The sequence below is a fragment of the Dasypus novemcinctus genome, chromosome 11 (genome assembly GCF_030445035.2).
Source record: "Dasypus novemcinctus isolate mDasNov1 chromosome 11, mDasNov1.1.hap2, whole genome shotgun sequence".
Lineage (NCBI taxonomy): Eukaryota > Metazoa > Chordata > Mammalia > Cingulata > Dasypodidae > Dasypus > Dasypus novemcinctus.
The window spans coordinates 17,035,101-17,062,739 of NC_080683.1; the positions used below are offsets into that span (position 1 = coordinate 17,035,101).

The window sequence follows — 27,639 nt, forward strand, 5'->3', positions numbered from 1 at the left end:
TAGACACCACAGGGATTGACTTGGGGAGGTGCGGTAACAAAGGCTGCCACTTTACCTTCTCCATCCCAGATAAAAATGCTAATGCTTCTCTTGGCTCCAACACATCCACTTTCCTGAGAGCTGGATCAAGAGGAATAGGGAGACCTGGACCAACAGGAGTGGGGAGACCTGGTTCCAGGTTTGGCTAGAGCATAAATTTATGACATGCCTGAGCAAACCTGCAGTGCAAGACCTTGGCAACTAGAAGGAGACTAAGAAAAGAGTTCACCAGGGAGCACTTAAAAGGCCTAGAACTTTGGCCAGATTCTATTACCTGTTTACTTTTTAGCCATCTGAAAGCACAGAGATTTGCCGCTCTTGTTTTTAACCTCTAATGTTGCCTCTCCTGAATTTTCTCGTTCCTTTTTTTCTGTCTAGGAGAACCACTCAGGGATCTCCAGCCCACTCCGAGGGTCAATCCGAGTGGCCTTAGTTATACCCCTGTGCACCTCAGATTTTCATCTGTGAAAGAGGAATAATAGTATTAATTTCTTAGGATTTTCATAAGGATTCAGTGAGACATAAATAAATATGTACATGTGTATATATTTTAGATAATATATATACAATATTAAAAGTATTTCTGGACAGTTTTTGTTTTTTTCTCAGTTTCTTTTCAATACACAAAATTCTGTCCCATTCTCGGATATCCTTTCCCACAAAAGCATCAAAACACAGATGGGAGGAGTTAGCCAAAACCTGGACTTCTAATTCAGAAATATTAATTTGATCAGGAGAAATGTTTTCCTCTGGTTTGCGAGAAAGTGAAAAAGAATGAAGACTGCAAGTTGCTGGAGTTTAATTATTACATGTAATTAAGTATTTATTGTATATAAGTACTTTTGTTACTTTTATTTTGCCCCAGAGGGGAATAAATGACTTAATTCTCTTTCCATTCTTTTCCTGATTGCACTTTTTGCTCATTGACTTCCCTGCCTATTTATCTCTTACAAAACATATCTCAGGTGATGAAACCTTGGAGTAGAATGAACAACATGAGGAAATTCAGGGCTTCTGCAGAGAGCAACAAGCCGTTGCTAGGGAGGGCTGGTGAGAGTGTGTATTTGTTTAACATCCTTATTCCTGCCTTGGCATGTTATTTCTACTGGGTGGGAGCCAGCCCCGAGTTCCTCCCTTTGTGTCCAACCTTGAACATTTCTCTGCGATTATGTTTCACCCAGGGATTAGCAAAATGCAGAGGGGAAAAAACCTGAGAAGGTGTTTGGCGTGGGGGTTTAGTGCTGCGTTAGCACAAGCTGTAGGCATTCTCGGCTAATTGGAGAAGAGCAACAAACAGGAGGACCACAGAAGCTCCCAGGAACATTCCATCTTAGGTTACTGAAAATGGTTTAGTTATTGAGTGTCAAGCTTCTTTTTGTTTGTTTTTGTTTGTTTGTTTGATAACCCCTGAGGGAACGCCAAATAAACAAGCAGTTCTCACTCCCTCACCCTGTCCTCACTACTGCTCAGCTATCAGGAGAGAACCTGAGAGCAGCGAGTGAGCAGCTAAAAATTCTTCTTTTCAGACTTGCCAAGTGTCATTGTTCAGTCTTGGGCAAATCGTGAAGATTCACGTTTCCTGTTATAAGGGGACACACATAACTCTGCTGTTGAAAGCAGAAGACATGGCAGTTTCCAAAGAGACCCCCTGTAAGATAAAGCTCTGCTAGCCAAGGTCAGTTTTTGGCAAAACAGGTGTGAAGGGGAATGTCTGCGCCAGCCTCAGTCTGCTGTGGCCGTCCCTTGCAGGGAGGAGCTGGGCAGGCAGGCGTGTCTGGGAGAGGTAGAGAGTGGTGGTAAGGGCAACTCTGAGTGATGCACCACCTCATCTCTTCACACCATACCTGGCCTCCTTGCATTGCTGCTCGTCTTGAGCATTCAGGCTGTAGTGAAGGAGATGTCAGAGGAACGAACGTATTTCCAGGAAGAAGAAAGTGGAGGCTGGCTTGCGAAATGCAGTCCTCTCTGGGCCCAAGAGCCCATGTGCAACAGCGTCTGCTCAAACCTTTCAGAACTTTTTACAGTCCTTCTGTGAAGCCAGAGGGGAAGCAACACTTTAGCAGGTACAGAGCTGCCACCAAATGGCCACAGAACCAGGAGCTCCCCAGGTCAAGTTTCTTATTAAAACTCTGAGGCTGTTGGTTGCATTTAAGTGGATTGCAGCTCAGTTAAGGAGTGTATGAGGTCACCAGCTGGCCCTGTAAAAACTCGATGAGAGCTACAGTCCTGGGGGAAAAAACAACAGTCCCAAGAGGGTAAGTAGACATCAGCAGAAGGGGGAGAAAGAGATTCAAGGTGCAAGAGATGGTCTGAGGTTGGAATCTGTGGTCAGAGACTCAAGTGTGACAGTGGAAATAGCCACAAGTGCTAAGGTGGCACCAGCTGGGAGACCAGAACTAAAAGAGGTAAGAGAATTAAACTGACCAAGGGCCATGAAATCACTTTGTTTGGAATGAAGTCCGTGTCTGTGGGTGTGTAGGGTACAGCATCTTCGTCCAAGGCTGTGCTAAGGAGATAAGGAGACCATGGACATGGGCTCAGGCTGCATTTGTATCAACTCCCCCAGCCCCCGCCCCCCCATATGGCCACAGATTGCCCCCTCCTCTGGGCTAAACCATTTTCAAGTTATGCTTTTAGCTCATCTGAGTGTGGCACATTAGCCAGGACCCTGACCTTGCTATCAGAGGACCAGGATTTTAGTCCTGAGTTGGCTGTAACTACTCTGGGCAAACAATTTAACCTCTTGGAACCTCTAGTTTTTCTTCTGGAAAACACATTGGTTGAGCATATTAAATACAATAAAATAATGCAGGAGAAAGAGCTTTTAAGTTATAAAGGCAATTAGTCACTTAAACTTAGAATGAAAAATGAGGAAAGTAAAAGCCATTAATAGAGCCTTGGTAGATTGCAAAAATATCCACAATTTGTCACCCTTCCCTATAGCCACACCTTTTCCAACATTACTTTAAGTTCCTCGCATGAAGAGGTGGTATGGCAGATAAAATTATACATCCCAATTTAGGCAAGTTCTTAATCTACATCTCTGTGGGTATGAACCCTTGTAAGTGGGAACTTTTGAAGATCTTTTTAGTTAAGGTGCAGCCAAATGAAGCAGGGTTGTCCTTAATCTGGATTACTGGAGGTCTTAGAAGAACTGGAAGTCAGAGAGAAGGCCACAGGAAGAAGCTGGACATCAGTGGGCACCCAGAAGAGAACGGAGAGGCCATTGCCATGTGATGGGAAAGTAAAGGGACTCCAAGGAATGCTGGCAGCCAGCACCAGAAGGCCACAGACTTCTGGGAGAAAGCACAGCCTCACTGACTCCTTGATTTTGTACCTCTAGTTTCTGAAACCATGAGAAAATCAATTCCTGATCCTTAAACCAAAACCAGTCTGTGGTATTTGTAAGAATGACTCTGGCAAACTAAGACAGGTGGAGTTTATATTCCCACCCCTTGAATCTGGGCAGGCCTTGTGATTTGCTTTGGCCAATACACTATGGCAGGAATGACACTGTACACATTCTAAGCTTAGGGCTTAAGAGAGCTTGTGTGCTTCCCCTCTCATGGAATCCTGCCACCTCCATGTGAAAAGCCCAGGTTGGAGGTGAGACCACATAGAGAAGCACCCAGTTGTGTTACCCCAGGCCATCCTCAACCAGCTACAGCTACCTGACCCCCAAACAGATGTTAGAGACCTGCCAATTCCAGCAGACCATAGTTGCATGAGTAAACCAGCTGAGACTACGAGATTTTTGGACCCTGAGCAATCTTAAATGCATATTAGTTTAAGCCACTGATTTGGGGGTATTTGTTATGTGGCAATAGCTAACTAATACAGAGCCTGTGGAGGACTTAATCATAACTAAGTGTGAGGCAGCTATCTTTGGCAATGAGGCAACAGCAGCACATGTAGTCGGTCACAGAGAGGAGCCATGTGGCCTCCTGCCATGAGGGACTCTCCCTGGGCCATGCTCTTGGGTAAGATGATGTGTTTCTTAGGCGGTAGATGGGCGTGGGGTTCAAAATAATGTAATACTAATATGTGATATGCAGTCTCTGAAAGGAAAGCTAATGTTGATTTGAGGTTTAGAAAAACGTAGTCTATTGTAACAATGAATGAATTCTTTCTGGGAATCTGCTAAAACAATATGTGGCATTGTAAAGGTAATATTTGGAGTCAGAGCCCCCATTCTTGATTTATAGAGTTAGCATATTAACCTGCCAGATTAACACACTTCTTGTAAAGAAGACGCAAAGAAACTTTCAAGAGTGGGCTCAGATGCCATGCATCATCTCCCCTGTAGCCTGAGTGGTGAGGGATGCTGGGATTTCAGTGGAGGTTGAGGAGAAGGAACTAATCAAGGGATGTTTGGTGATGGGTTTTGGGAACTAAATGGAGTCTAAGGCTGTGTCTGTGGAAGCTTGGCACCAGTCCAAATCACTATCCAAGGGGATCTGATAAACAGGGCTCTGGCCTGCGGGGAGGGGTCTCTGCAGTCTGAGCTACTCAATGGGGCCAATGTCAAAGGCACTCCCCCCACCAAGCTGAAGCTGCATTTCAGCTGGAGGGTAAGGGGGCAGGAAACGAGTGCCCTGGAAGGAGGGTGAAGCGGAGTGACAGGATGGGGCCTTGTATCATCCCAGGGGACTGGAAAGGACCTCAGGAGCCAATGCAGAAATGCAGACTTCCCTGCCACTGGGCATTATGCCAGGCTTGGTTGGGGCTGGGGCAGGGACTTGGCTAGCTAAGACTGGAGGTGATGGCCCTTAGTTCCTCTGGAAGGCTGTGGCAATCGTGGACAGTCAGTGAAGAGGATGTAAGCCATAAACTCATTCCATGAAAATGGTGGACAAAGTATTTGGTGTATACTCACGAGACCTGAATCTCTGAACTGTCCATGTGATGGCCAGGCCCTGGGCCTCAGCAGACTTGCGCCTCCCACCCTCTGGTTTGTTGGACTTACCCTGGCCAGCTGACAGGGAGGTGAAGAGGGTCAACCACCACACCAGGGAGCCAAGAGTGCCTACAGCGGCAAGCAGGGGAATTGCCTCCATCATCCATGTAGAATCTAAGCCCCCTCTTGATGTAGAGGGGGACTGGATATAGCCATCCCAGGTCCACAAGATGGACGACTAGAGTGTGGATTAGAGTGGATTTACTGGTGTTCCACTGGGGAACTATTGTGATTAGTAAGTGGAAGAAATTGTAGTAGTGATGTGGAGAGGGTGGCCATGATGGCTGCTGATGGTAGGGAGATGGAAGAAGAGATATTGTGTGGGGGCATTTTCAGGATTTGGAGTTGTCCTAGGTGGTGCTGCAGGGATGGATGCTGGATGTTGTGTGTCCTGCCGTGGCCCACTGGGTGGACTGGGGGAGCGTGTGGATTACAATGTGGTCCACTGTCCATGTGGTGCAGTGGTGCTCCAGAATGTATTCGCCAGGTGCAGTGGATGTGCTGCAGTGATGGAAGAGGTTGTTGATGTGGGAGGGTTGGGGGGTATATGGGGACCTCATATTTTTTTAATGTAACATTTAAAAGAAAATAAAGAAGAAAAAAAATGCAAAAAAAAGAAAAAAAAGAAAAAAAAAAGAGAGAGCTTGGATTATTTAAAAAAAAAAAGAAAAATGATGGACATCACCAAGTCATTAAAGGCAAAGGGCTCAGGCAGGGAAATGGAGCCCAGGAGTGAGAATCTCCTCCCCCCAAAGAGCTGGTGCATCAGGATGGGTACAAAATAGTTGTGGGGTGGAGAGGCAGGCTCCCTCAGCTGAGGAAGGCCCTGCTTTTGGGGCAATAAAGGCCAGTGTCTCAAGTTCCTTTGCCCATCTCAGGAAGTTGTGAATGCCACCTTAGAGGGCTTGAGGCTTCTTTCTGCTCTAAACCCCAGTGACTCCATGACTTTATGGCATATTCAAGGACAACAGCTAGGCCACCCTTCATCTTCCATTTCTCCCAAAGCAGAAACAAACTGAGCCCATATTGTGGATGGAACACATGGCTCTCTCTGTAGCTACTGACTCTGCAGCCTTCTGGCTCAATCAGAGTTGTTCCTCCTGAAGCTATGGCAAGTCTTGGAACTTTAAAATGTTCCAGACTGCTGTCTAGGATGAAAGAACTTATTCTGTAGCACTTTGTAGCTCTTTTTCCACAGAAGCAACGATATCCTTTATACTCTCCACTGACCCAGCCAACATTTCAGCTGCAGAACCCTTCAGTATACCTTGTCCTGACTCCTCCAGGGCCAGTCTCCGGGCCTCTGTAAGCACATGCAGTGGCTTTGTACAAACCAGAAAAATATGCCCTCCTTGGGCAGAAGAATGGCAAAGTTACCCCCTTAGCTAGGTAGAGAGATTAGCCAATGATGTTCCCTCTGTGTGGACACAGCACCTGTACCTAGGCACAAGGCTTGGCAAATGAAACCCATGTGGCATTTTTGCCCCCAGACATGTCCCCCTGGCCTGGTGCCTTTGTGCAGGGCACAGTCTGGACAACCCTGTCCAGTCCCACCTGCTGCCCTGAATCAAACAACCTCGTACCATGTGTCGATTAGGGCCTGTGTCCACTTACCCAGGACAGGTACGATTCAGGTAGGGTGATCGGAAGAGAGTTGAGCTGGGGAAGTGACAGGAGGAAAGGCTTCATTTCATAAGATTTAAGGGCACTTGCCATCCTACTCTGAACTTCTTGCAAGTACTAATTAAGTGGCCATGGGGACTCAGGTGAGCTGGAGGAGACTGGTATCTTTCTCTAACAGCTGAAACTAGGTGTTTCTTTTCTGCAAGACAAATGTGTTTAGCACACAGAAAAAAAAGCCAGTGGGCAGATCAAGTTCTATAAAAAACACATGCAAACGAGCACCCTTCCATTAGATAGGCTCACAGAGATGACAGACCACGTGTGTGAGACCTGTCCTGTGCAGGGACATGTGCAACCCTCAGGGCTGTGGAGGAGGTGCAGTTGAGCGCACACTGCATTTCAAGATGAGTTTCATTTCCCTTCTGTTGTATCTCCAGAGCATGCTGGCAAATGAGTGATTCTACTGTTTCTTGCTTCTCAGCACCAGTGACATCACCACTTAATAAATCAGGGAATCACAACCACATTTCAAAGAATCATTCAGTTTTCTCATTAAGATTCTATAGGAAATTTTTTCCATAGCAACAGCCTTGCCAAAACAATGTTAAAAATAGACCTGGTAATACTTTTCACATTTGTAGGCAGTCATGAATGTTTAACAGCATATATGTCCAGCAGATGCACAGAACTTTAGAATTAGGCAGTGAGTTTTACATAGTAATACAGAATATATGTATTTGCCAAAAGGATTTTTAGGAAATGAAACAAAACCAAGGCTTGGGATAAATTTACTTAGGGAAAGAAAAACCTGTTAACAACTTCATTTAATTGTAGCAAAGTGTTTGCTTAATGCATAGAATATTTGGGGTAAAAATGCACATGTAAAATATGTACTGAAAAAACCCCCCATCTTTCCAAAGTGATTAAATCAGGATATTTGGACTCAGGCAGCTCATATGGTAAATCCCCCAAATCTAATGGCCTGAATTCTGGCTTCCAAAGTATAGAATTATTTCTGAGACAGGCAGCATCCTCTGCTTGTAGGGACCTGCACTGCTTGGGAAAGGAAATGATTTGGGCTGAGCTGGGAGGTGGTGAGGGTCGGAGGTCCCCCTGGACAGAAACTGCACTGACTGACAGCCTGGCTGTTTTCATCATAAGCTCTACAAGCCCCTGGCCTACAGAGAATGAGACTCTAAAAAAGAGGTAACGAAGTAAAATTTCACTAAAATGATTAAAAAAACATAAGCACCACACATTAGTAACTTTATTTGGAGACTGCCCACAGTGAGTTCTGCATAATTACTGGCTGAAAACTGGCCTCGCTGGCCCCTAAAGAATCTTTCCGCAGTCGGGCCTACTCGACATTTTGGAAGTGTATAAAGTGTGCCTACATCTTTTTGGAGGATGGAGACATGGATGTTTCCTTTGTTCCTAGCGCTACTTTTTGTTAGTAGCTGGAACCGATCAACAGATAATAAAGAATTGATGGCTTTATAAATACAGCTCTTAAACATAACCATCATAACGTTCTGATTGGCCTTGGCTGGAACTTTTTAACCTCTAGAAATACATTTACAGATGGAAGTCTTCTTGCTCTCTATGGCAATCATAAATATGTATATTAACCCTCTTCTTGCCCCAGGTCCTAAACTTTATTTTGACCAAAATGGTTGAGTCAGGGGTTTCATGTAGACACAGCTTAAGTGAGTCATTAAGAATTTTACTTGTTAAAATGGGCATATTTTTTTTCCTGGTAGACATAATGACATAACAGTAATAAAAATGTAATATTCAAGTAATTGCTGTAATGTAATTACAGTTTGGTCATAAAGTATGATTAGAGGTCTGGGCTGACTGTTTAGTGTGTGTGTATTTTAATGTCCGCATGCAGCCTTTGGGGTGCCTGTCAAGTCTCCCTGGAATGCTAGAGTAGTTCATCACATAACCAGGTGGCTGTGGGCCCAGCTGAGCCAGCACCATCTAGGCGTCCTGCTTACCCCGTCTGCCCTCTCTGGGCTCCCGTCTACCTCAGATACCTAACGTCACAATAACTGAAAACGGGCTTTTATTTTATTTTTTTCGGTCTTATATAGATAACAAAAGGGGAAATAAAGACTGCCTCACTTCTCACAAGGGAAGGTATTAAGAGTTCAGAGGGAAGCGGACTTGGCCCAGTGGTTAGGGCATCCGTCTACTACATGGGAGGTCCGCAGTTCAAACCCCGGGCCTCCTTGACCCGTGTGGAGCTGGCCCATGTGCAGTGCTGATGCGCGCAAGGAGTGCCCTGCCACGCAGGGGTGTCCCCTGCATAGGGGAGCCCCATGCCAAGGAGTGCACTGCATAAGGAGAGCCGCCCAGCGCGAAAGAAAGTGCAGCCTGCCCAGGAATGGTGCCACACACACGGAGAGCTGACACAACAAGATGACGCAACAAAAAAAAACACAGATTCCCTTGCTGCTGTCAACAACAGAAGCGGACAAAGAAGACTCAGCAAATAGACACAGAGAACAGAAAACCGGGGTGGGGAGGTGGGGGGGGGGGGAGGAGAGAGAAATAAATAAAATAAATAAATCTTAAAAAAAAAAAAAGGCGTTCAGGTGTCATCCTACAAGAGCCACCTCTGCCTGCAGAGTGTGGTAGCTTTCCGTGCTCCGCTCTTCCAGCACTCAGAATCTGCTCCTGTCTGTCCTGCTGTACTGCAATGCAAGCCTTGTTCTGGCTTTGGGGGTGGGGGAAGAACATTTTTCAGACTGAGTTTGAACTAAATGAACAAAAGGCACTGTCTTTAGCATTTTGTCAGAGGAACTGCCATCATTGAAGATATTCTTTGAACTGCTAAAAATTAATTTCTCCTTGCCATGTTTCTTATTTAATGGTATGGCCAGCAGAAAGACAAGACTTAAGCAAGACTTACTTAACCCTTTGTGACCCAAAACAATAAAAAGATATTTTAATTAACAGTATGTAAAATAAATACACAATTGACAGAGTGTCAGGATTTTTTTCTTATTTTCTCTTTTTCCTTTGCAATTACTAATTTGTGGAGAGACACTTTGTAAATATCCACATCTCCTTAATGCCATGATTCCTTCTACATTTATTAATTGGCATTTTACTATAAAGAAGCGCTTTCCCTTTCTCCTCCATTTATTTAGTTATTTATATTATAGACACATAGATAACTTCTTTTATTCTATGGGTGGACAACCCACTACTATCAATTACTTATTTTGATGTTCAAATTATTCCAGATGTGGCCAGTGGGAGCTGCTTCAAGCTCCCATTTTTTGACGTGTCCCCATGGTTCTTTGAGTAATTCCTAACTCTTTGGTACAGTAAGATATTCCAGGCTCATTTTTCCAGGCATCTTTCCCTGCCTTGGTCCTGGAATCATTAGCCATCTCTCCAAGAAGTCCTGGCTACCAGTGGAAAATGATATTTAAAAAACCAAGATCAGGGTGCTAAGTATGAAAGAGCATCACTTTTTAAAAGTGTGAGGCCAGTTTTGGAAGAATCTAGAGTGCTTATAAAGAGCTGAGCATATGCCCGAGGTGTAGGCTGCCTCTGGATCCTGAAAGGGCTGGAAATGTAAGAGGAAATCAGCCCCCTCAGCTAATAATACAGATATGTCATGCAGTATGCCTTAGTAAACAACTAAGTAGAGTCCTACTTTAAACCTTGAGTCTGTGGTCTTGTTTTTCACAATGGTGATTGCTGGTCTGAAGCCTTAGGGAAGGTGGGAGAGCCAGGTACACTGACTCAGAGGGGTAGCAATGGTGGCTGGAGCAGAGCTGGGCCTACAGGATTTCCTCTTTTTTTTAACTGCTCTTAGGGAAGTCAAAGGAAAGCAAAACTTTGGATTTGACTGATCCAGGAGGGTTGTTGGCTTTTACTTGCATCTATTCTCTTCCGCCTTGAGATATGTTATTTTCTCCCTAAACCTCTTTCTCATCAATCTCGTATTAAGAGTGATCTAACCCTGTTAATTGGGTAGGCTGCTTCTGTTGCAGTTAGCAGATAACTCCATAAGTGTTGAGTGAAGGAGGGATAAAAGAGGCAGAATTTCTAAACTATTGACCTGGATTTGTACAAAGGTGTGCCTGATATGAGTGTAATACAACGGACGCTGAAAAAGCTCTAGACAATGTAAGTTACAGTTAGCTCTGATGATTTATGCTAAGCAGAATAAACTATGATGGAAACAAAATGTTTCTAAGCTTACACTTTAGTCACTCAATACATATTAAGCTCAATTTTCCTACTTGAAAAAAAAATATTTAGAGCACTGAGGAAATCAGGTCATTTACTATCCTTGTATTCACCCATGTCACACATAATCAAATTTAAGAGTTGAAAATACTTTGATATTCTCAGTTGAAAGGTACTTACTATGTGATGTTCCCATTTACAAACTACTCCTACCATTACATTAAGTGACTTTTATTTCCACTAATAATTTGAAGCAGAATGTCAGACACAGCTTCAGTTGCCAAATTGTTTCATTATACAAGTATTGACAGGATGGTTGCCTAACCATAAAAATGCAGAATTAACCAAGGAAGCTTATTTTGGGAGCAGGTCTGTCACCATCTATGATATGTATGACAAAGAAGTAAACAGGAAGTACTGAGCTGGCTTCGTTTACTCCTACAGGCACCGAGAGAAATAAAATCAGTGTTTACCAAATGGAAAAGCACAAAGTTGGTTCAGAGAGAAATGCTATTTTCATGCTTCTAAAAAGGTATTACAAATAACACACAGTTGCAAACCTATAATTAAAAACTATTTAAAAAAAGTTTTGATTAGAGCCCCTTCAAAAATAGGTACTCTAGGTTGAACTACATTCCTTAAAGGTCTGCCTTCCACTTCTGGTTTTTGCCTAATACATACTCTATAAATGCCCCTCTTAAATAACTGACTTCAAGAGTAAAAAAATGTGCCTTAGAGTCATCTAGCACAAGTTCAATGTTCCCACTTACTGGATGGGGAATCCAAGGCCCCAAAATTAAAGCCGTTTATCAAATGTCACATAACCAGTTGTGGCAGGGAGAATTTAGGATCCAAGTTAGTCATTAGACAAGAGTTATGGGTAGATTGAATTTTTTAATGCCAGACCCAAGGATAGCCTTGTTAAGAAGAAACCACCTGTGTTGTTGATACTGTTTTGACCAGAAGCCAAACTTGTCCTATGGGTCCAAATTGGGTTGACTTGCTGCTCTCCTTCAGAATCTCTGCACAGGATCCTTTCCCTCTTTTGATGACAATAACCTCATCTGAAAAATGAAGTGATTTTCAGTTGTAACACTGTGAATTTGAAAACAGAAAGAGATGAAAATGTAATACAATCCAGGGAAATAAAGAGAAAGAATGAAGTAATGCGAATAAAGATAGATTATTTGGGGTAAGAGTAATTCATATTATTTAAAAACCTAGTACAGTTGTCTGAGGTCAATTAAACTTTAATAACACAGATATCAGACCAACATCAACACTCAAACAAGAAATAGTTGAAAAGAAGAAGAATGGGCAAAGTACACGATTAGGCAATTGAAAACAAAAAAAAAACATAACATCTACACATGGCCAGTAAATACGTGAAGAAATATTCAGCCTCAATGGTATTAAAAAATGTAAATAAATGCAATGATGAGATTTCCCCCATCAATAAATAGAAAAGAATACAAAAAATAATAACATCTAGTATGGGGAAGGCACAGAGAACCTGACATTTTCCAACATTGCTTATGAGGATGCAAACTGGTAAAGCCTGAATGGAGGGCCCTTTGCATATGTGTCAAGTTTTTTAAAATGGGGAAATACCTTTGATGCAGCAACACCAATTCTAGGAATATACACTAAAGGAAATCTGCGGGGATTTCCACATTTAGTGTGGTGGATTAAGGATGGCCACAGGTTCTTTGCTGTTTCTCTTAATAAGAGGAGGGAGAGTTTATTTCTCTTCCTTTTTAGTTTGGACTGGCCTTGTGACTATCACTAGCTTTGAAACCAAACTGTAGCAGAAGTATTGTTGTGGAACTTGTGAGCCAAGCTTTAAGAGAACTGACTGCTTCTCCCTCTTGGAAGCCAGTTGCATTATAAATCTGATTATGCTAAGACCACCATGCTGTTAGGAAGCCAAAGCTAGTCACATGCAAAGAGAGAGGTCATGTGTGGCAGCACCACGGTGCTAAACTTCTGAGTGAAGCCCTTTTGATACTTCCAGCCCAGCTCTGCTGCCCACTGAGTACGTATGAGTAATGACCCGATGATGCCCCATGAAGCAGAAGAACTGCCTAGTCAAGGCCTACCTGAATCCCTGACCCTTGGAATAACGAATAATAATAAATTATTGTTGGTTTAAGCCTCTAAGTTTTGGGATGGTCTATTACACAGCAAAAGATAACTGAAAGAGGAAGAGTCAGGATCACTCCCTCAAGCAAGAGCCACAACCAACAGAAGCGTTTGCTGAAAGTCAAGGGAATATGGACTGGGTAGTGGTACTAGCTATGACCACTGGAGTAGTTACAGAAGTGATGGCAATAGTGGTTATGAGTATTTCTTCCTTCAAAATGAATATAGCATATTGTTTACATACTAAACAATTCTTTTTATTTTCCTCCTCTCCCATTTCCTACTATCTAACATAAGAGGTGATAAATGGGGCTAGTCATATATCTCTGAATATAGTTATAGATACCAAAGGAGTGGAACTTAGCAAAAAGAGGAACACACATCACCCTAAAATGGATAAAGTGACATATGTGACTTTATACCTCCCCTTTTAAAAAAATAAACTTTTAATTTTAGAATAGTTTTAGATTTACAGAAAAGTTGTAAGATCGTATAGGAAGTTCCCATATACTCCATACCCAGTTTCTCCTATTTTGTACATTTGTCACAATGAATGAATGTTGATCCATTGTTATTGACCTAAGCCCACACTTTATTCAGATTTCTTTAGTTTTTTACTTAATGTCCTTTTTCTGTCCTAGAATCCTATCCAGGATGCCACATTACATTTATGTTATGCTTCTTAGGCTCCTCTTGGCTGAAAGTTTCTCAGATGGGTTTTGATGATCTTAATAATTTTGAGGCATACTGGTCAGGTATTTTGGAAAATGTCCCTCAGTTGGAATTTTTCTGATGTTTTTCTCATGATTAGATTGGGGATATGGGTTTTGAGGAGGAAGACCACAAAGATATTTATAGTCTTTTTGGAGGACAGTGTCAGCATGCAGCATGTTAGGTAGAAGCATGATTTTGCTATTGTCTTTATTTGGAAGTTGAATATGGCTAAAAGAGAGAGGTTTAAGTGCCAAGTCGACAAAAGGTAGACTGTAGTGGATGGTACTTTATCAATGTGATGAAACTGAGACATTATTTTTCCAGAACCTCTTTCCATATATGGTTCTGAGTTATGTTTGGCCAGAAGAATTTGTGCAATATTTGGAAGGTGGAAGTGAAGTAGCTGTTAATTTTTGAAGTTCGTGGTGGTGAGATGCAGTTACAGACAGATACAGAGGTATTGGCAGGTTCCAGTTTGTCTTCACTCTTCCCGACTATGTTCAGTTTATTTTTCCTACTGCTGACCCGGCTGACAGACAGTGGCCCCAGGCTTACTAGCAGACACTTAGTGGTGGTTCCACAGAGGTGGTAGTTATAGAGAAGCACGACCTTCTATCACTTTCCCATGAGCCTTGATTTTGTAGTTACATTTTGGAAACTGGTTGTGCTTTGCTTTTCAGATTGACTGGCTGGTGGACTCTGATCCTCCAACTCCCTGCTAGGCTTCACTTCCCCAGTTCTCCCTACAATTGTGTAAGTTCTGATTCCCATAATTAAATTCTTACCCATAAACTCATAGTGATTTTGATTCTGTTTTGAACCCCGACTGATACATCCAACTAGGAGGGACTAGTCCTCTAACTAAGGGTAACTATAAAAGTTGGACAAGATCCAAAGACAATTATGCATTAGTTTTCTATGTTTCTGTAACAAATCTCCATACATTTAGTATCTCAAACAACAAAAACTTATTGTCTTACAGATCTAGTAGGTCAGAAGTCTGGGATGGGTCTTACTGAACTAAAATCAAAGTGTTGGCAGGCTCCATCCCTGTGTGGAGGCTGATAGGGGAGGCTCTGGTTCCTTCTCATTTAGGCTGTTGGCAGAATTAACTTCCTTGTGGTTGTAGGACTGAGGTCCTTCTTTTCTTGCTGGCTGTTAAGCTCAGGGCTGGTATAGATACCATTGCATTCCTTGGGTTGTGACTCATGGCCTGCTTACTCCATCTTCAAAGCCAGCCAATGTCAAATCCTTCTCACATTGCATCTCTTTGACCTACTCTTCTGTCTCCGTCTTCTGCTTTGAAGTGATTATGTGATTAGACTGGGCTCATCTAGACAATCTAGGATGAACATAGTCATCTTTGGAGGGGACCACAAATTGAGGCGTCAAAAAACAAAACAAAAACAAAAACTAGTAGTCAGGATTTGAGGGAAAGTTCACTATCTCTCTCAGAGAATTTGCCAATTAACTAACTGTAAGGCAAAGAGAGGCCAAGCAAGAAGGAGAGGTATGGGGCTTGTGGCAGTTCCACTGGGGAAACAAAGGTCGGAGTTTGAGGCTGCCAAGGTAGCTGAGAGACCAAAATCCCAGAGAACAGGAAACAGTGCAGAAGTGAATCTATAATTCTGCCTGCAAATTTCCCTTGACTTATATGTCAATTCCAAAGCTGCACATGTGACGGATGAGAGCAGCAGCTGAGGTGAGCAGAGATTTCATTGATCTTGAAGTACACGGGAATCAGAGATTGGATTTCAGGGCTCAGCAAGGTTGAAGGGATCTAGGAATACTATCTAGGAGTAGGGGCAAGGTAGAAATATATCCAACCTTGATCGGAACATACCTCACCTGTCTGCCAGAATATTAAATTTTCTTTGGAAGACGTCATCATCCAGAGTTTCTCTATTTTTTCACGTATAATGTCTGCCATTCAATAAAAACTCCTAAGCATAGCAGGAAACAGAACAAAATTACTGAAAACTAAGAAGAAAAAACCCCAGAAAATAGAAACAGATCCACAAGCAATCCAGATATCAGTATAATCAAACAGGGACTCGATTACAACTACGATTAATATGTTCATGGGGAAAAAATAGAGAAGAAGAGAGAGAACTGGAATTATTTTAAAAAAGAATCAGATGGTGATTGTATAAGTGAAAAATACCAAATGAATTAAGAATTCAATAGATGGATTTAATAGAATTTTAGATGTAGAAGCTCAATAAAGACAAGATTCATCAATAGGAAATACCTAGACTAAAGCAGAGAGAAAAAGAGAAGGAAAAAATACAGAAAAAATACCTAAGAGGCATATGGTATATGGTGGAAAAGTAAAACATCACTATAATTAGTATACTAGAAGATGAGAATCACTATTTGAAAGTAAATGTCTGAGAATTTTTCAAAATTGATGAAAGATATCAAGCCACAGAGTCAGGAAATTCTTCAAACTCTAAGCAAGGTAAATATAATTAAAACTCCATTTAGACACAACACAGTGCAACTGCTGCAAACCAAAAGGTAAAAATCTTAAAAGCAGCCAGATAGGGAAGCAGATGTGACTCAAGTGATAGAACTTCTGCCTACCAATGGGAGGACCTGAGCTTGATCCCTGGTGACTCCTGGTGAAAAAGAAGAGAGTATGTGTCCGTATGACAGCCAGTGCCTGCGCAAGTGCCCCCATGGTGAGTCAGTGCCCTGCACAAGTGAGTCATGTAGCAAGATGATAACCCATCAAAAGAGAGACAAGGGGCGAGTCAAGGTGAAGTGCAGCAGAAACCAGGAACTGAGGTGGTGCAATTGACAGGGAACCTCTCTCCCCATCAGAGGTCTCCAGGATCAAATCCCGGTGAATCCTTGAGGAGAGAAAATAAGAAGACAAACAACACAGACAGCAAAAAACAGCAGGGCAGGAGAAGAGGAAGGGGGGAAATAAATAAATAAATAAATCTTTAAAAAACAAAAAAGCAGCCAGATAAAAGCAGGCATATTGCTTTCAATAAGGCCAACAATCAAGATGACATAACTGCCCCTTTTATTGAATCTGTGGTTGGCACTGGGGTTGGTGTATGTCCAGGAGACTTGAATCTCTGGACTGTCCATGTGCCAGCTGGGCCCTGAGCCTCAGCAGAGTTGCGACACCTACTCTCCAGTTTGTTGACCCAGGTCAACTAATAAGGAGGTAAGGATGGTCAACCACCACACCAAGGAACTGGGAGAGTCTACAACTGTAAGCAGGAGAATCCCATCCATCAGCCATGTGGGATCGAAGCCCCCTCTCAATTTAGAGGTGGAGTGGGCATCGCCATCCTGTAGTCCTCAGGATTGAGGAATAAAATATGGACTAGAGTGGACTTACTGGTATTCTATTATAGAATTATGGTGACTCTAGCAATGGAAGAAATTATATCATTGATGTGGAGACAGTGGCCACTGGAGGTGCCGAACACAGGGAGAGGGAACAAGAGGTGTAATATGGGGCATTTTCGGGACTTGGCGTTGTCCTGAATGATATTGCAGGGACAGATGCAGGACATTATATATCCCACCATAGTCCACTGAATGGACTGGGAGAGAGTGTAAACTACAATGTAAACTATAATCCATGCTGTGTAGCAGTGATCCAAAATGTATTAATCAAATGCAATGAATGTACCACACTAATGAAAGAAGTTGTTCATGTGGGAAAAGTGGGGGTATGGGGAGTGGGGCATATGGGAATCTCCTATGTTTTTAAGGTAACATTTTGTGTGATCTATGTATATTTTAAAAATAAATAAAAAATACATTTTAAAAAAAGGTGACATAAGCCAAAAGACAAAGGAAATAATCCTGTACAAAATTATGCACATTCTGTAATAATGGCAAAAATTTGGGGGAAATCTGAGCATGCAGTAATAGGATACAGTTAAGTTAATGATGAATCAGCTATAGGAGTAAATACCTGGCAGTCATAAGATAATTAGCAGAAACATAGTCGATAGCATAGGAAAGTGTTAATATAGGCTACAGAAAAGTATGTAGTGTATGAAAATATTGTGTGTGTATTAAAATATCAAAAATACTTAGTTACAATATTAAAGGGCTGTAGGTAATTTAAATCATATTATTTGTGCTCTTCTGAGACTTCTAAGTTTTGTTTGCTTGTTTGCAAAAATTGTGAACTTTTTTGGTAACGAGTTTAAAAAGGGTTATAAAGAATAAATTAAATTAGTTAAAATGAGAAAAGTTAGTTAAAAACGAAATACAAGTGAACATGTTAAAGAGTTATGATGAGGGTAAGATTGTAGATTGAAATCCAAGCTTATCAATAATTACTTTAAATTATTCAATAATTATTCAATCATTTCAAACTGGGTGAAAAGACCCAATGAATCTTTGAACATCCTTCAAATATAAAGAAATAGATAAAAGTTAAAGGATAGAGGAATATATACCATGCCAACATTAAAGAAAAGTGGAGTGGATTTATTAATATTAGACAAAGTAGACTTCAGACTATGAAATACTGCCAGGGACATTATATAATGCTAAAGGGACAAGTAATCAAGAAGATATCATTCCTAAATATGTATGCAACTAAGAATATAACTTCAAATTAAACTAAGCAAAAACTGATAAAACTTAAAAGAGAAACAGACATATACACAATTTTAGTTGAGACTTCAACACGCTTCTCAGTACTTGATAAAACAAATATAAAATCAATAAGTACACAGAAGAACTGAACAACACTATCTTCCAACTTGACCGAATTGACATTTATAGAACACTATATAAACATCAACAGAATATAGATTTTTTTTGAGTGTATATGGACATATTCTTGGCCATAAAATAACCTGTAACAAACCTAAAATAACTATATTCATACAAAGAATGTTCTCTGACTATAATGTAATTAAAACAAAACAATAACGAAGATATCTGGAAGATTCTTGAATATTTGAAAATTAATTCACACACATCTAATTAACCCATGGGTCAAAAGAAATTAGAAAATACCCTGAATCAAACAAAAATGAAAACAAAACATATTAAAACTTATGGATACAGCAAAAACAGTGCTTAGATGGAAACTGATAATATTAAAATGCTTATAGAAAAGAAAGGCTTCACATAAAAGAAGAATAAGAGCAAATTAAACCCAAAGCAATCAGAAGGAAATAAATAATAAAATCAGATATTAATGAAATTTGACACAGAAAAGCAATAGAGAACAATGAAACCAAAGGCTAATTCTTTGAAAAATTAATGAAATGAACTCTATTCAGACTGACTGAGAAGAAAAGGAAGAAACAAATTGCCCATATCAGGAATTAAAGAGAGGAATGTCAATGCAGCTCAAAAAGACATTTAAAGGATAATAAGTAAATTTTATGCACAACTTTATGCCAATTAATTTTTTTTAAAGTAGATGAAAGACTACCAAAACTCTCTCAAGAAATAGATAACCTGAATAGCTTTATTTCTAAGGTCATTCATGGCTAAAAAGATTCCCTGAAAGAAAATTTAAGGCCCAAATAACCTCATTTGTGAATTATACTAAGTTTAAAGAAAGAAACAATCCTAATCCCATAGAAACTCTTTCAGAAAATAGAAGAGGAGAGAGTTCTCCCTACTTATTTTATAAGACCAACATTACCTAATACAAATAACAGAAAAAGGTAATACAAGAAAACTCTAGATCATTATCTTTTATGAAAACATATGTAAAACTACTTAATAAAATATTAGCAAATAAAATCTTGGCAATATATAAGAAAGTTAAGGGAAGCGGACTTGGCCCAATGGATAGAGCGTCCACCTACCACATGGGAGGTCCGCGGTTCAAACCCCCAGCCTCCTTGACCCGTGTAGAGTTGGCCCACGTGCAGTGCTGATGCGCGCAAGGAGTACCATGCCACACAGGGGAGTCACCCGCATAGGGGAGCCCCATGCGCAAGGATTGCACCCTGTAAGGAGAGCTGCCTAGTGCAAAGAAAGTGCAGCCTGCCCAAGAATGGCGCCGCCCACACGAGAGCGGACATAACAAGATGATGCAACAAAAAGAAACACAGATTCCTGGTGCCGCTGATAAGAATGGAAGTGGTCGCAGAAGAATACACAGCAGGGAAGTGGACTTGGCCCAGTGGTTAGGGTGTCCATCTACCACATGGGAGGTCCATGGTTCAAACCCTGGGCCCCCTTGACCCATGTGGAGCTGGCCCATGCACAGTGCTGATGTGCACAAGGAGTGCCGTACCACGCAGGGGTGTCCCCACGTAAGGGAGCCCCATTCGCAAGTAGCGCGCTCCCTAAGGAGAGCCACCCAGCATGAAAGAAAGTGTAGCCTGCCTAAGAATGGTGCTGCCCACACAGACAGCTGACACAACAAGATGACGCAACAAAAAGAAACACAGATTCCTGTGCCGCTGACAACAACAGAAGCGGACAAAGAAGCTGATGCAGCAAATAGACATAGAGAGCAGACAACTGGGGCAGAGGGGATGGGGAGAAAAATAAATAAATAAATAAATCTTTAAAAAAAAAAGAAGAACACACAGCAAATGGACACAGAGAGCAGACAACTGGGGGGGGGGAAGGGAAGGGGAAAGGGGGAAGGGGAGAGAAATTTAAAAAATAAATCTTTAAAAAGAAAAATAAGAACGTTAAGACATCATTTACAAGTGGGGTTTATCCCAGGAATGCAAGGTTGGTTCAACTTTCAAAAACCAATCAATGTAATTTATCACTAAAAAAGGTAAAATTATATGATCATCTCCAGGGATGCAGGAAAAAAAAATAGCATTTGACAAATTCAACATCCATTCATTATAAATATACTCAGGAAACTAGGAATAGAAGGGAACTTCCTCAACATGATAAAGAGCACCTAAGATAATCTTATGTTAATATCTTATTTAATGGTGAAATACTGATTGCTTTCCCCATAAGATGAGGAAAAAGACAAACATGTCACTACATCTATTCAACAGTTTACTCGAGATGCTAATCAGTGCAATAAGCAAGAAGAAACCAAAAGCATAAAAATTAGATAGAGGTAAAACTGTCTTATTTACAAATGAATGATAATTTATGTAGAAAACTCCAAAGAATCTCCCTAAGAAAGTTATCATAGCTAACTAGTATCTCCTTCCCATGTGTGAGGTCCTGGGTTCAATCCCTGTGTACCTCCTTTAAAAGAAGTCAATTTTATTTCTATAAATTAGCAATAAAAAAATGAAAAATTAAAAAAAACCTTTATTATAGTATATCGAACAAAATAAGTATAAGATTTGTATTCTGAAAACTATAATATATTGGTGAAGGAAATTAGAAAAAACCTAAATAAATGGAGAGCTATATAGAACATGTTCAATGATTGGAAGACTTAATATATTAATGTGTCTATTCTCCCCGAACTGAGTTATAGATTTAAAGCAATCACAATAAATACATCAGAAGACTTTTTGTAAAAATATGGGAAAGCAAAGGACCCAGAATAAACAAAACAATTTTGACAACGGAATAGAGTTGAGATACTTATAACACTTGATTTCATGACAGCAATCAAGAAAGTTAGGTTCTGGTCTGAATAAACATACAGACCAATGAAACAGTAAAAAATAAAAAAATAGACCCACACATATATGGTTAATTGATTTTAGACAAATGTGTTAAGATTATTCAAGTGAGAAAAGTCTTTTCAATGAATGCTGCTGGAACAAACAGATTCCACATGCAAAAAAATAAAAATAAAAAAAGAACCTCAACCCTTATCTTGCACCATATATAAAAATAAACTCAAAGTGGATCATAGACCTAAATGTAAAAGTTAAAATTTGGAACATTAAGGAAAAAACGGCAAAAATTCTTTATGAGCTGAGTTAGACAAAGTTGTCTTAGATTAAACATAAAAAACATGACTCAAAGAAAAAAAAAGGAATTTCTTTGAAATTAAAAATTTCTATTTTTCCAAAGACCCTTTCAACAATGAAAAGGTAAGTTCTAGACTTGGAGAAAATCTTTGCAAAACACATTTCTGAGAAAAGTCCTATATCTAGAATATATTAAGATCTAATATGACAATAAAAAGACAAACAACCAAACTTTGAAAAATGGGTAAAAGATTTGAATGCACACTTCACCAACAAAGAAATATGGATGAAAAACAAGAACATGCAAAGATGCACAACATCGTTATTTATCAGGAAAATGCAAAGGAAAATCACAATGAGATACCACTATTCACCAACTAGACTGCCTAAAATTAAAACAAAACCAAAACAAACAACAAAATGGATTATACCAAGTGCTAGGGAAGATATGGTACAACAGCAATCTCACCGTTCTGGAGGGACTGCCAAACTATACAGCCACTTTCGTAAACACTTTGATAGTTTGTTATAAAATTAAAAATTCATTTATCATATGAGCCAGTAATTCCATTCCTACATGTTTAACCAATGTAAATGAAAACACACATCCACACAAAATCATCTCCATCCATCAATGTTCATAGCAACTTTATTCTCCCTGCTCCCCCTGCTCCCCAGATGGCTCCCTTGTCTGTTTGCTCATTGTTTGTTTGTCTTCTTCAGGAGGAACCAGGAACTGAACCAGGGACCTCCCATGTGGGACGTGGGTGCTCAACTGCTTGAGCCACATCTGCTCCTCAGCTTTATTCTTAATAGCTGCAAACTGTCCACTCAATAGTGAATGGACAAACAAATTGTGATACCTCCATACAATGGAATACTAGTCAGCATTAAAAGGAAATGAAGGGAAGTGGGCTTGGCCCAGTGGCTAGGGCATCTGCCTACCACATGGGAGGTCCGCAGTTCAAACCCTGGGCCTCCTTGACCCGTGTGGAGCTGGCCCATGCGCAGTGCTGATGGCTACTCGGGTGTGTCCCCCGCATAGGGGAGCCTCACGTGCAAGGAGTGCACCCTGTAAGGAGAGCTGCCCAAAGCGAAAGAAAGTGCAGTCTGCCTAAGAATGGTGCTGCACACATGGAGAGCTGACACAACAAAAAGAAACACAGATTCCCGGTGCCGCTGATAAGGATAGAAGTGGTTACGGAAGAACACACAGCGAATGGACACAGAGAGCAGACAACTGGGGGCGGGCGGGGGGGGGGGGGGGGAGAGAAATAAAAAAAAAAAGGAAATGAAATACTCATACACAGAATAACATGAAAGAATGTCAAAAGCATTATGCTAAGTAAAAGAAGTCTGGCACAAACTTCATATTGAATGATTCCTGATATACGGGAAAAGGTAAAACTAAAGGAACAAAAATCAGATCAGTGATTGCCAGAGGATGGGGATGGGGAGAAAGATTACAAATTACAAAAGGACATGAGGGAAATTTTGGGGGTTTCTGTACCTTGATTGTGGAGGTGATTTTAGAATTGCATTTATTTATCAAAGATATTGAACTGTACTGTACATCTATATGCACAGTATATAAACTATACTTTTAAAAAAGATTTATTTCTCTCCCCTTCCTCTCCCCAGTTGTCTGAGTGCATCAGCACTGCTCGTGGGCCAGCTCCACACGGGTCAAGGAGGCCCGGGGTTTGAATCGCAGACCTCCCATGTGGTAGACGGATGCCCTAACCACTGGGCCAAGTTTGCTTCTTAAAAACGATACCATAATAAATCTAATTTAAAAGAAGAAATAGAATCTATGTGCCCTGTCTGAAAAAAAAACTAATGTAGAAAGTGATAAATAAATGCACTAAAATAAAAGAAATTGCTAGCCTGGAAGTTGGTGGGAAAAAAAGGAAATATGAACAAGAAATGTAGCAAAACAAATATCAAAATTAGGTTTCATATAATATTAATGAAAGCCTAATGCATCATAACTAACTCCTGCTGTTGGTAGTCAAGTTTCTTATTCTATTGAAGACCAACTGTGATTTAGGAAGTATTAAAATGTAAAAATATATATAATTTTAAAAGTTATGCTCAGAAACACAGTAGAAGCAGCTCAGAGGACTTTGGAAAGTCAAGGGAAAGCTCATTGTTGAGGCACAGTGCCAGATGACAAGTCAGGACTGAAAAGAGAAGAAACAGTTAAAGGCTGGAGAAAAACCAGAGAATACAGTGATATGGGTATAGTTCTTAATTAACTCACCTGCCTGCTCACTTAGCAGGGGCACTCACCTGCCTGCTCAGGTAGCAGGGCACTCACCTGCCTGCTCACGTAGCAGGGCACTCACCTGCCTGCTCATGAAGCAGGGACAAAATAGATCATAATCCTTGACCTCACAGTCTACATTCTAGAGAGTAGTAACAATAAACAAATAAGTATATGAAATGTTGTCTTATAAGGCATTAGAGTGAAAAAATTAAGCAGAGAAGGGGGATATGGTGTGCCAAGGTGGGGGTTGGGGTTTCAATGTTTAAAAATGTAGTTAGAAAAAGGTAGTCTGGGGAAGTAAATGTGAATAGAAAGAAAGCTAAAGAATAATCTAGGGACTGAATAACACAGTGAACCCAGAGGCAGTTGAGAATTGTGGTTAAGGGTACAAAACAAGAGAGTCCTTCAGTGAGCTAGAGCAGATGTACATCACTATCGCAGGGTGATGGGAATATGGAGAAACATGGGAAAACTACAACTGGTGTGACCTATAGACTGTGGTTAACAGCAATATTACAATATTCTTGCATCAATGCCAAAGTTGTACTGTGTTGATAATAGAGGTGTATGGAAAAAGTGTGCCAAATGTATGCTATGGACCATGATTGGTGGTAACAGTCTGATGATATTTCCTAATAATCTGTAATAAATGTTCGACCAGGGTGTGGAATTGTATGGGAAATGTGCGCATCTGTATGATTGTTTTGCAAGTTCACAATATCTGTAACAAAAATGTTTAAAAAAAATAGTATGGGTCAGGTGAAAAATACACCAAATATAAGATAAGGACTATAGTTGGTAGTAATATTTTGACAATACTCTTGCATAGTTTGTAATAAATGTTTCACAACAATGCAAAGAGTTGGAGGAGTGATGTATGAGACCCCTGTGTAATGTTATGTATCCTTATTTTGTAAGTTCACAATCTTTACTATACACTTGTTTATGTGTTCATGTATGAATGATATACTTCAATTTAAAAAATTGTTTAAAAAAAAAGTGTAGTTAGAGAAGGTCTTATTGAGAAAGTGACATTTGAGGAAAGATTTGGAAGAAGGTGAGGAGACCATGAGAATGTTTTTTTACAAGTGCATGCTTTTAAACACTGTGTACTCATGGTAGATTTACTCAGCTAACATCCATCTACTTTGTCACGACCCACATAGTTTCCATGATAACGATATAAAAAGATACTACTTAATGTGATAACTGGTTTTGACAGTTTATAAAAATGATTTACAGAATTAATATAACCTTCAACCGAACAAGAAAAACTTGAGACACGACTGAATGAAAACCACACACTTCAATTTATTTTTAACTATTACTACCTTCCTCTCTTAAACCTGTCCCTCTTTCAATTTCCATTATACATGATTTTGGATAAGCTGAATGGCACAGTTTTAGTGTTAATAGATTTTTGACTATCATTAGTTGGGAAAAGGGGTTAGAAAAAACAGGCGGAAATAGCTATCCATATGAAAACAATAATCACATAGTTTTTATTGTCTGGTATTGAAATGTTTCAAATACTCAAAGCAATAAAATGTCAGGAAAAAGCAAAACTTCCTAATGTCAAAAAGATCATAAATTTTTCCCAAAATAAGACATGTTCATTTCCCAAAATAAGACAAAAAATATTCAGGTTATACTTTACATTAAATGAAAAAATATCCTGAAATCTAAGCAAAAGCAGCCCCAAACCTTCGGATGGCACAGTCTACTCACCATTGAAGAACTGAGAAGCCAATGGCAGCTACTGTAAAAGTACAGAAAACAGTGGTTGCCTTTTTTCTTGGAGATTGAGAATCAGTTTTTCACATAAAAAACTCACTGATTCCTGAATATAAATTGTACTTTTACTATCTCTTGAATTAAAAGAAAAAAAGTAATGTCAAAAACCTACCAGGATTTCAGTATGACTTTTAAATGAATGCATATTTTATAAATCACTGTGGCACAAAGGTATATATTTAAAATAGTGCACCTATCTGGGCAAGACATATTGTTTATTTAATCTACAGACACGTGGCCTCATGAGCCCCTTTCTATAATCCGATGGTTCCTCACAGGTCCTTGACACACCGTTTGGGAACTGTAGATGCCATATTGATTTCTTGGTTTTCATTAGGTATTTTTTTTTTTTGAATGATTGAATGAACAGAGATAAAGAAAACAGACATTTTAACTACAAGCAACTCTTGTAGGATAAACTGTTGCTTCTAGTTCACAAAAATCTCATTATTTTGAGTGTATATTGATCTTCATGTTTTTTGCAAGTTCAGTGGACATTATTCCTAACCTTTAGGCAAATCTCGTACTGAAATGGCTCACTGTCTTTACAATAAAGTAGTGGGGGAACTAATGGTTTTCAAAGATGGTACTCTATGCACAAATAAGAGAGAGTAGTCTATCTTTTTTTTTTTTTTTTAAGTTAGTACAGATTCAAGAGGGACACAAAAGTTCTTAGGTCTTGAATGGTACAAATGTGACTGAGGTTCTCTCTGCTTACAAAGTCATTAACCAATTCAAACATGACTTTTATCACAATGATCTGTTCACAAAGGCCATAAGAAACCTGCCAGGTTCACCTGAGGTGTTGTGAATTGGTTTCTAATTCAAATTGTGCCCCACAACTAACTTTCCACTTTCTTCATCTCTGTCTACTTACCACTGCCTCTCCATCTCCCCCAATACATACAAGCATTCTGGGCTAGAAAAAACAATGATTACTTCATAATTAATGAGCAAACACTTAAAAAGGGGCATTTGTATAAAGTTTCAAGGCATTGCGATACGTACTTCTGTGCCTGCCACTGCAAACATATAAAACAAGATAAGGATTGTTTTTTTTATCATGGGATAAATACTTTGCAGGGAAGCATAAAATGGAAGCATAAATACCTTGTGTAATAGAGGCTTCTGGAGAAATCTGGTCTTCAGAAAGGAGAGACTTTGTACACATGGATCTTTGAGGGTGTTTTTTTTTTCCTCATATTTGTACAGGGATTCTTAGTACATACATTAATCACATGTATTCATAGTAAGATTTACAACATTATACAGTATTTGGCATTATTCAGTATAATTACATTCTATTATACTTCATGGGATATTATTATATACATAATTGTTGGCATTAGAGAAGGAATGAAATTTTCTTGTAATCAGGTTTTTTGGTACTGACTGCTTCTAGGTTCAGAGTCAGGCAGCCATTCTTTTTGTTATTAGAAACCTTTTACTCTAGTACAGGGCACGTGTACATCAGTGGTTAAGAGCATGAGCTTTGGGGTCAGGGTGTGGGGTACAAGCACCAGTTCCTTCTTGGTTAATGTCTGTTCCTCAGTTTCCTTTCTCCTGCCTATAGACAACAAGGAGAATAATACTGCATATCTCATACTGGGGTTGTGACCATAAAATGTGCTTGTGACACAGTGAGCTGGAATTTTGTGTCAAACTTATTACAGTGCTGATGCAATATACCATCATTTTTGTTAGCAAATAAAGTATTACCTGGTATAAGTGAAACTAAGTTTTGATCATCTTCTTACTTTTTTCTACACTGTTTTCTATTTTTTCTTTCCTCTGGGGGGAAAAAAATGTGAATGGTGGATATGGGTTGGTGATGAGCAGAAAAGGGATCATGAATATAATGCTCTATTCAGAATTGCCGTGGTTTCCAATAATGAAATGTTGTATGTGGGTTTCTCTTGACTTTGGAAGAACTGTTTTAAAATATGCTTCAATTGCTAAAATTTCCATGACCTATGACATCTTGAATATTTGATATTTTGTTCTGCAAAACAAATGCAAACTTCATTTCT

At 40.0% G+C, this 27,639-nt stretch overlaps 1 protein-coding gene across 1 annotated transcript in view; it reads right to left on the minus strand.

Annotated features, from left to right (window-relative positions):
- Window positions 1-11,712: 11,712 nt before the first annotated feature.
- SUPT3H (SPT3 homolog, SAGA and STAGA complex component) overlaps window positions 11,713-27,639 on the minus strand; it is a 571,256-nt gene continuing 555,329 nt past the window's right edge. Inside the window, exon 12 of the mRNA XM_023587587.3 lies at window positions 11,713-11,895. Coding sequence (XP_023443355.2) covers window positions 11,845-11,895 — 51 coding nt within the window. The 3' untranslated portion in view covers window positions 11,713-11,844. The remainder of the gene's footprint in view (window positions 11,896-27,639) is intronic.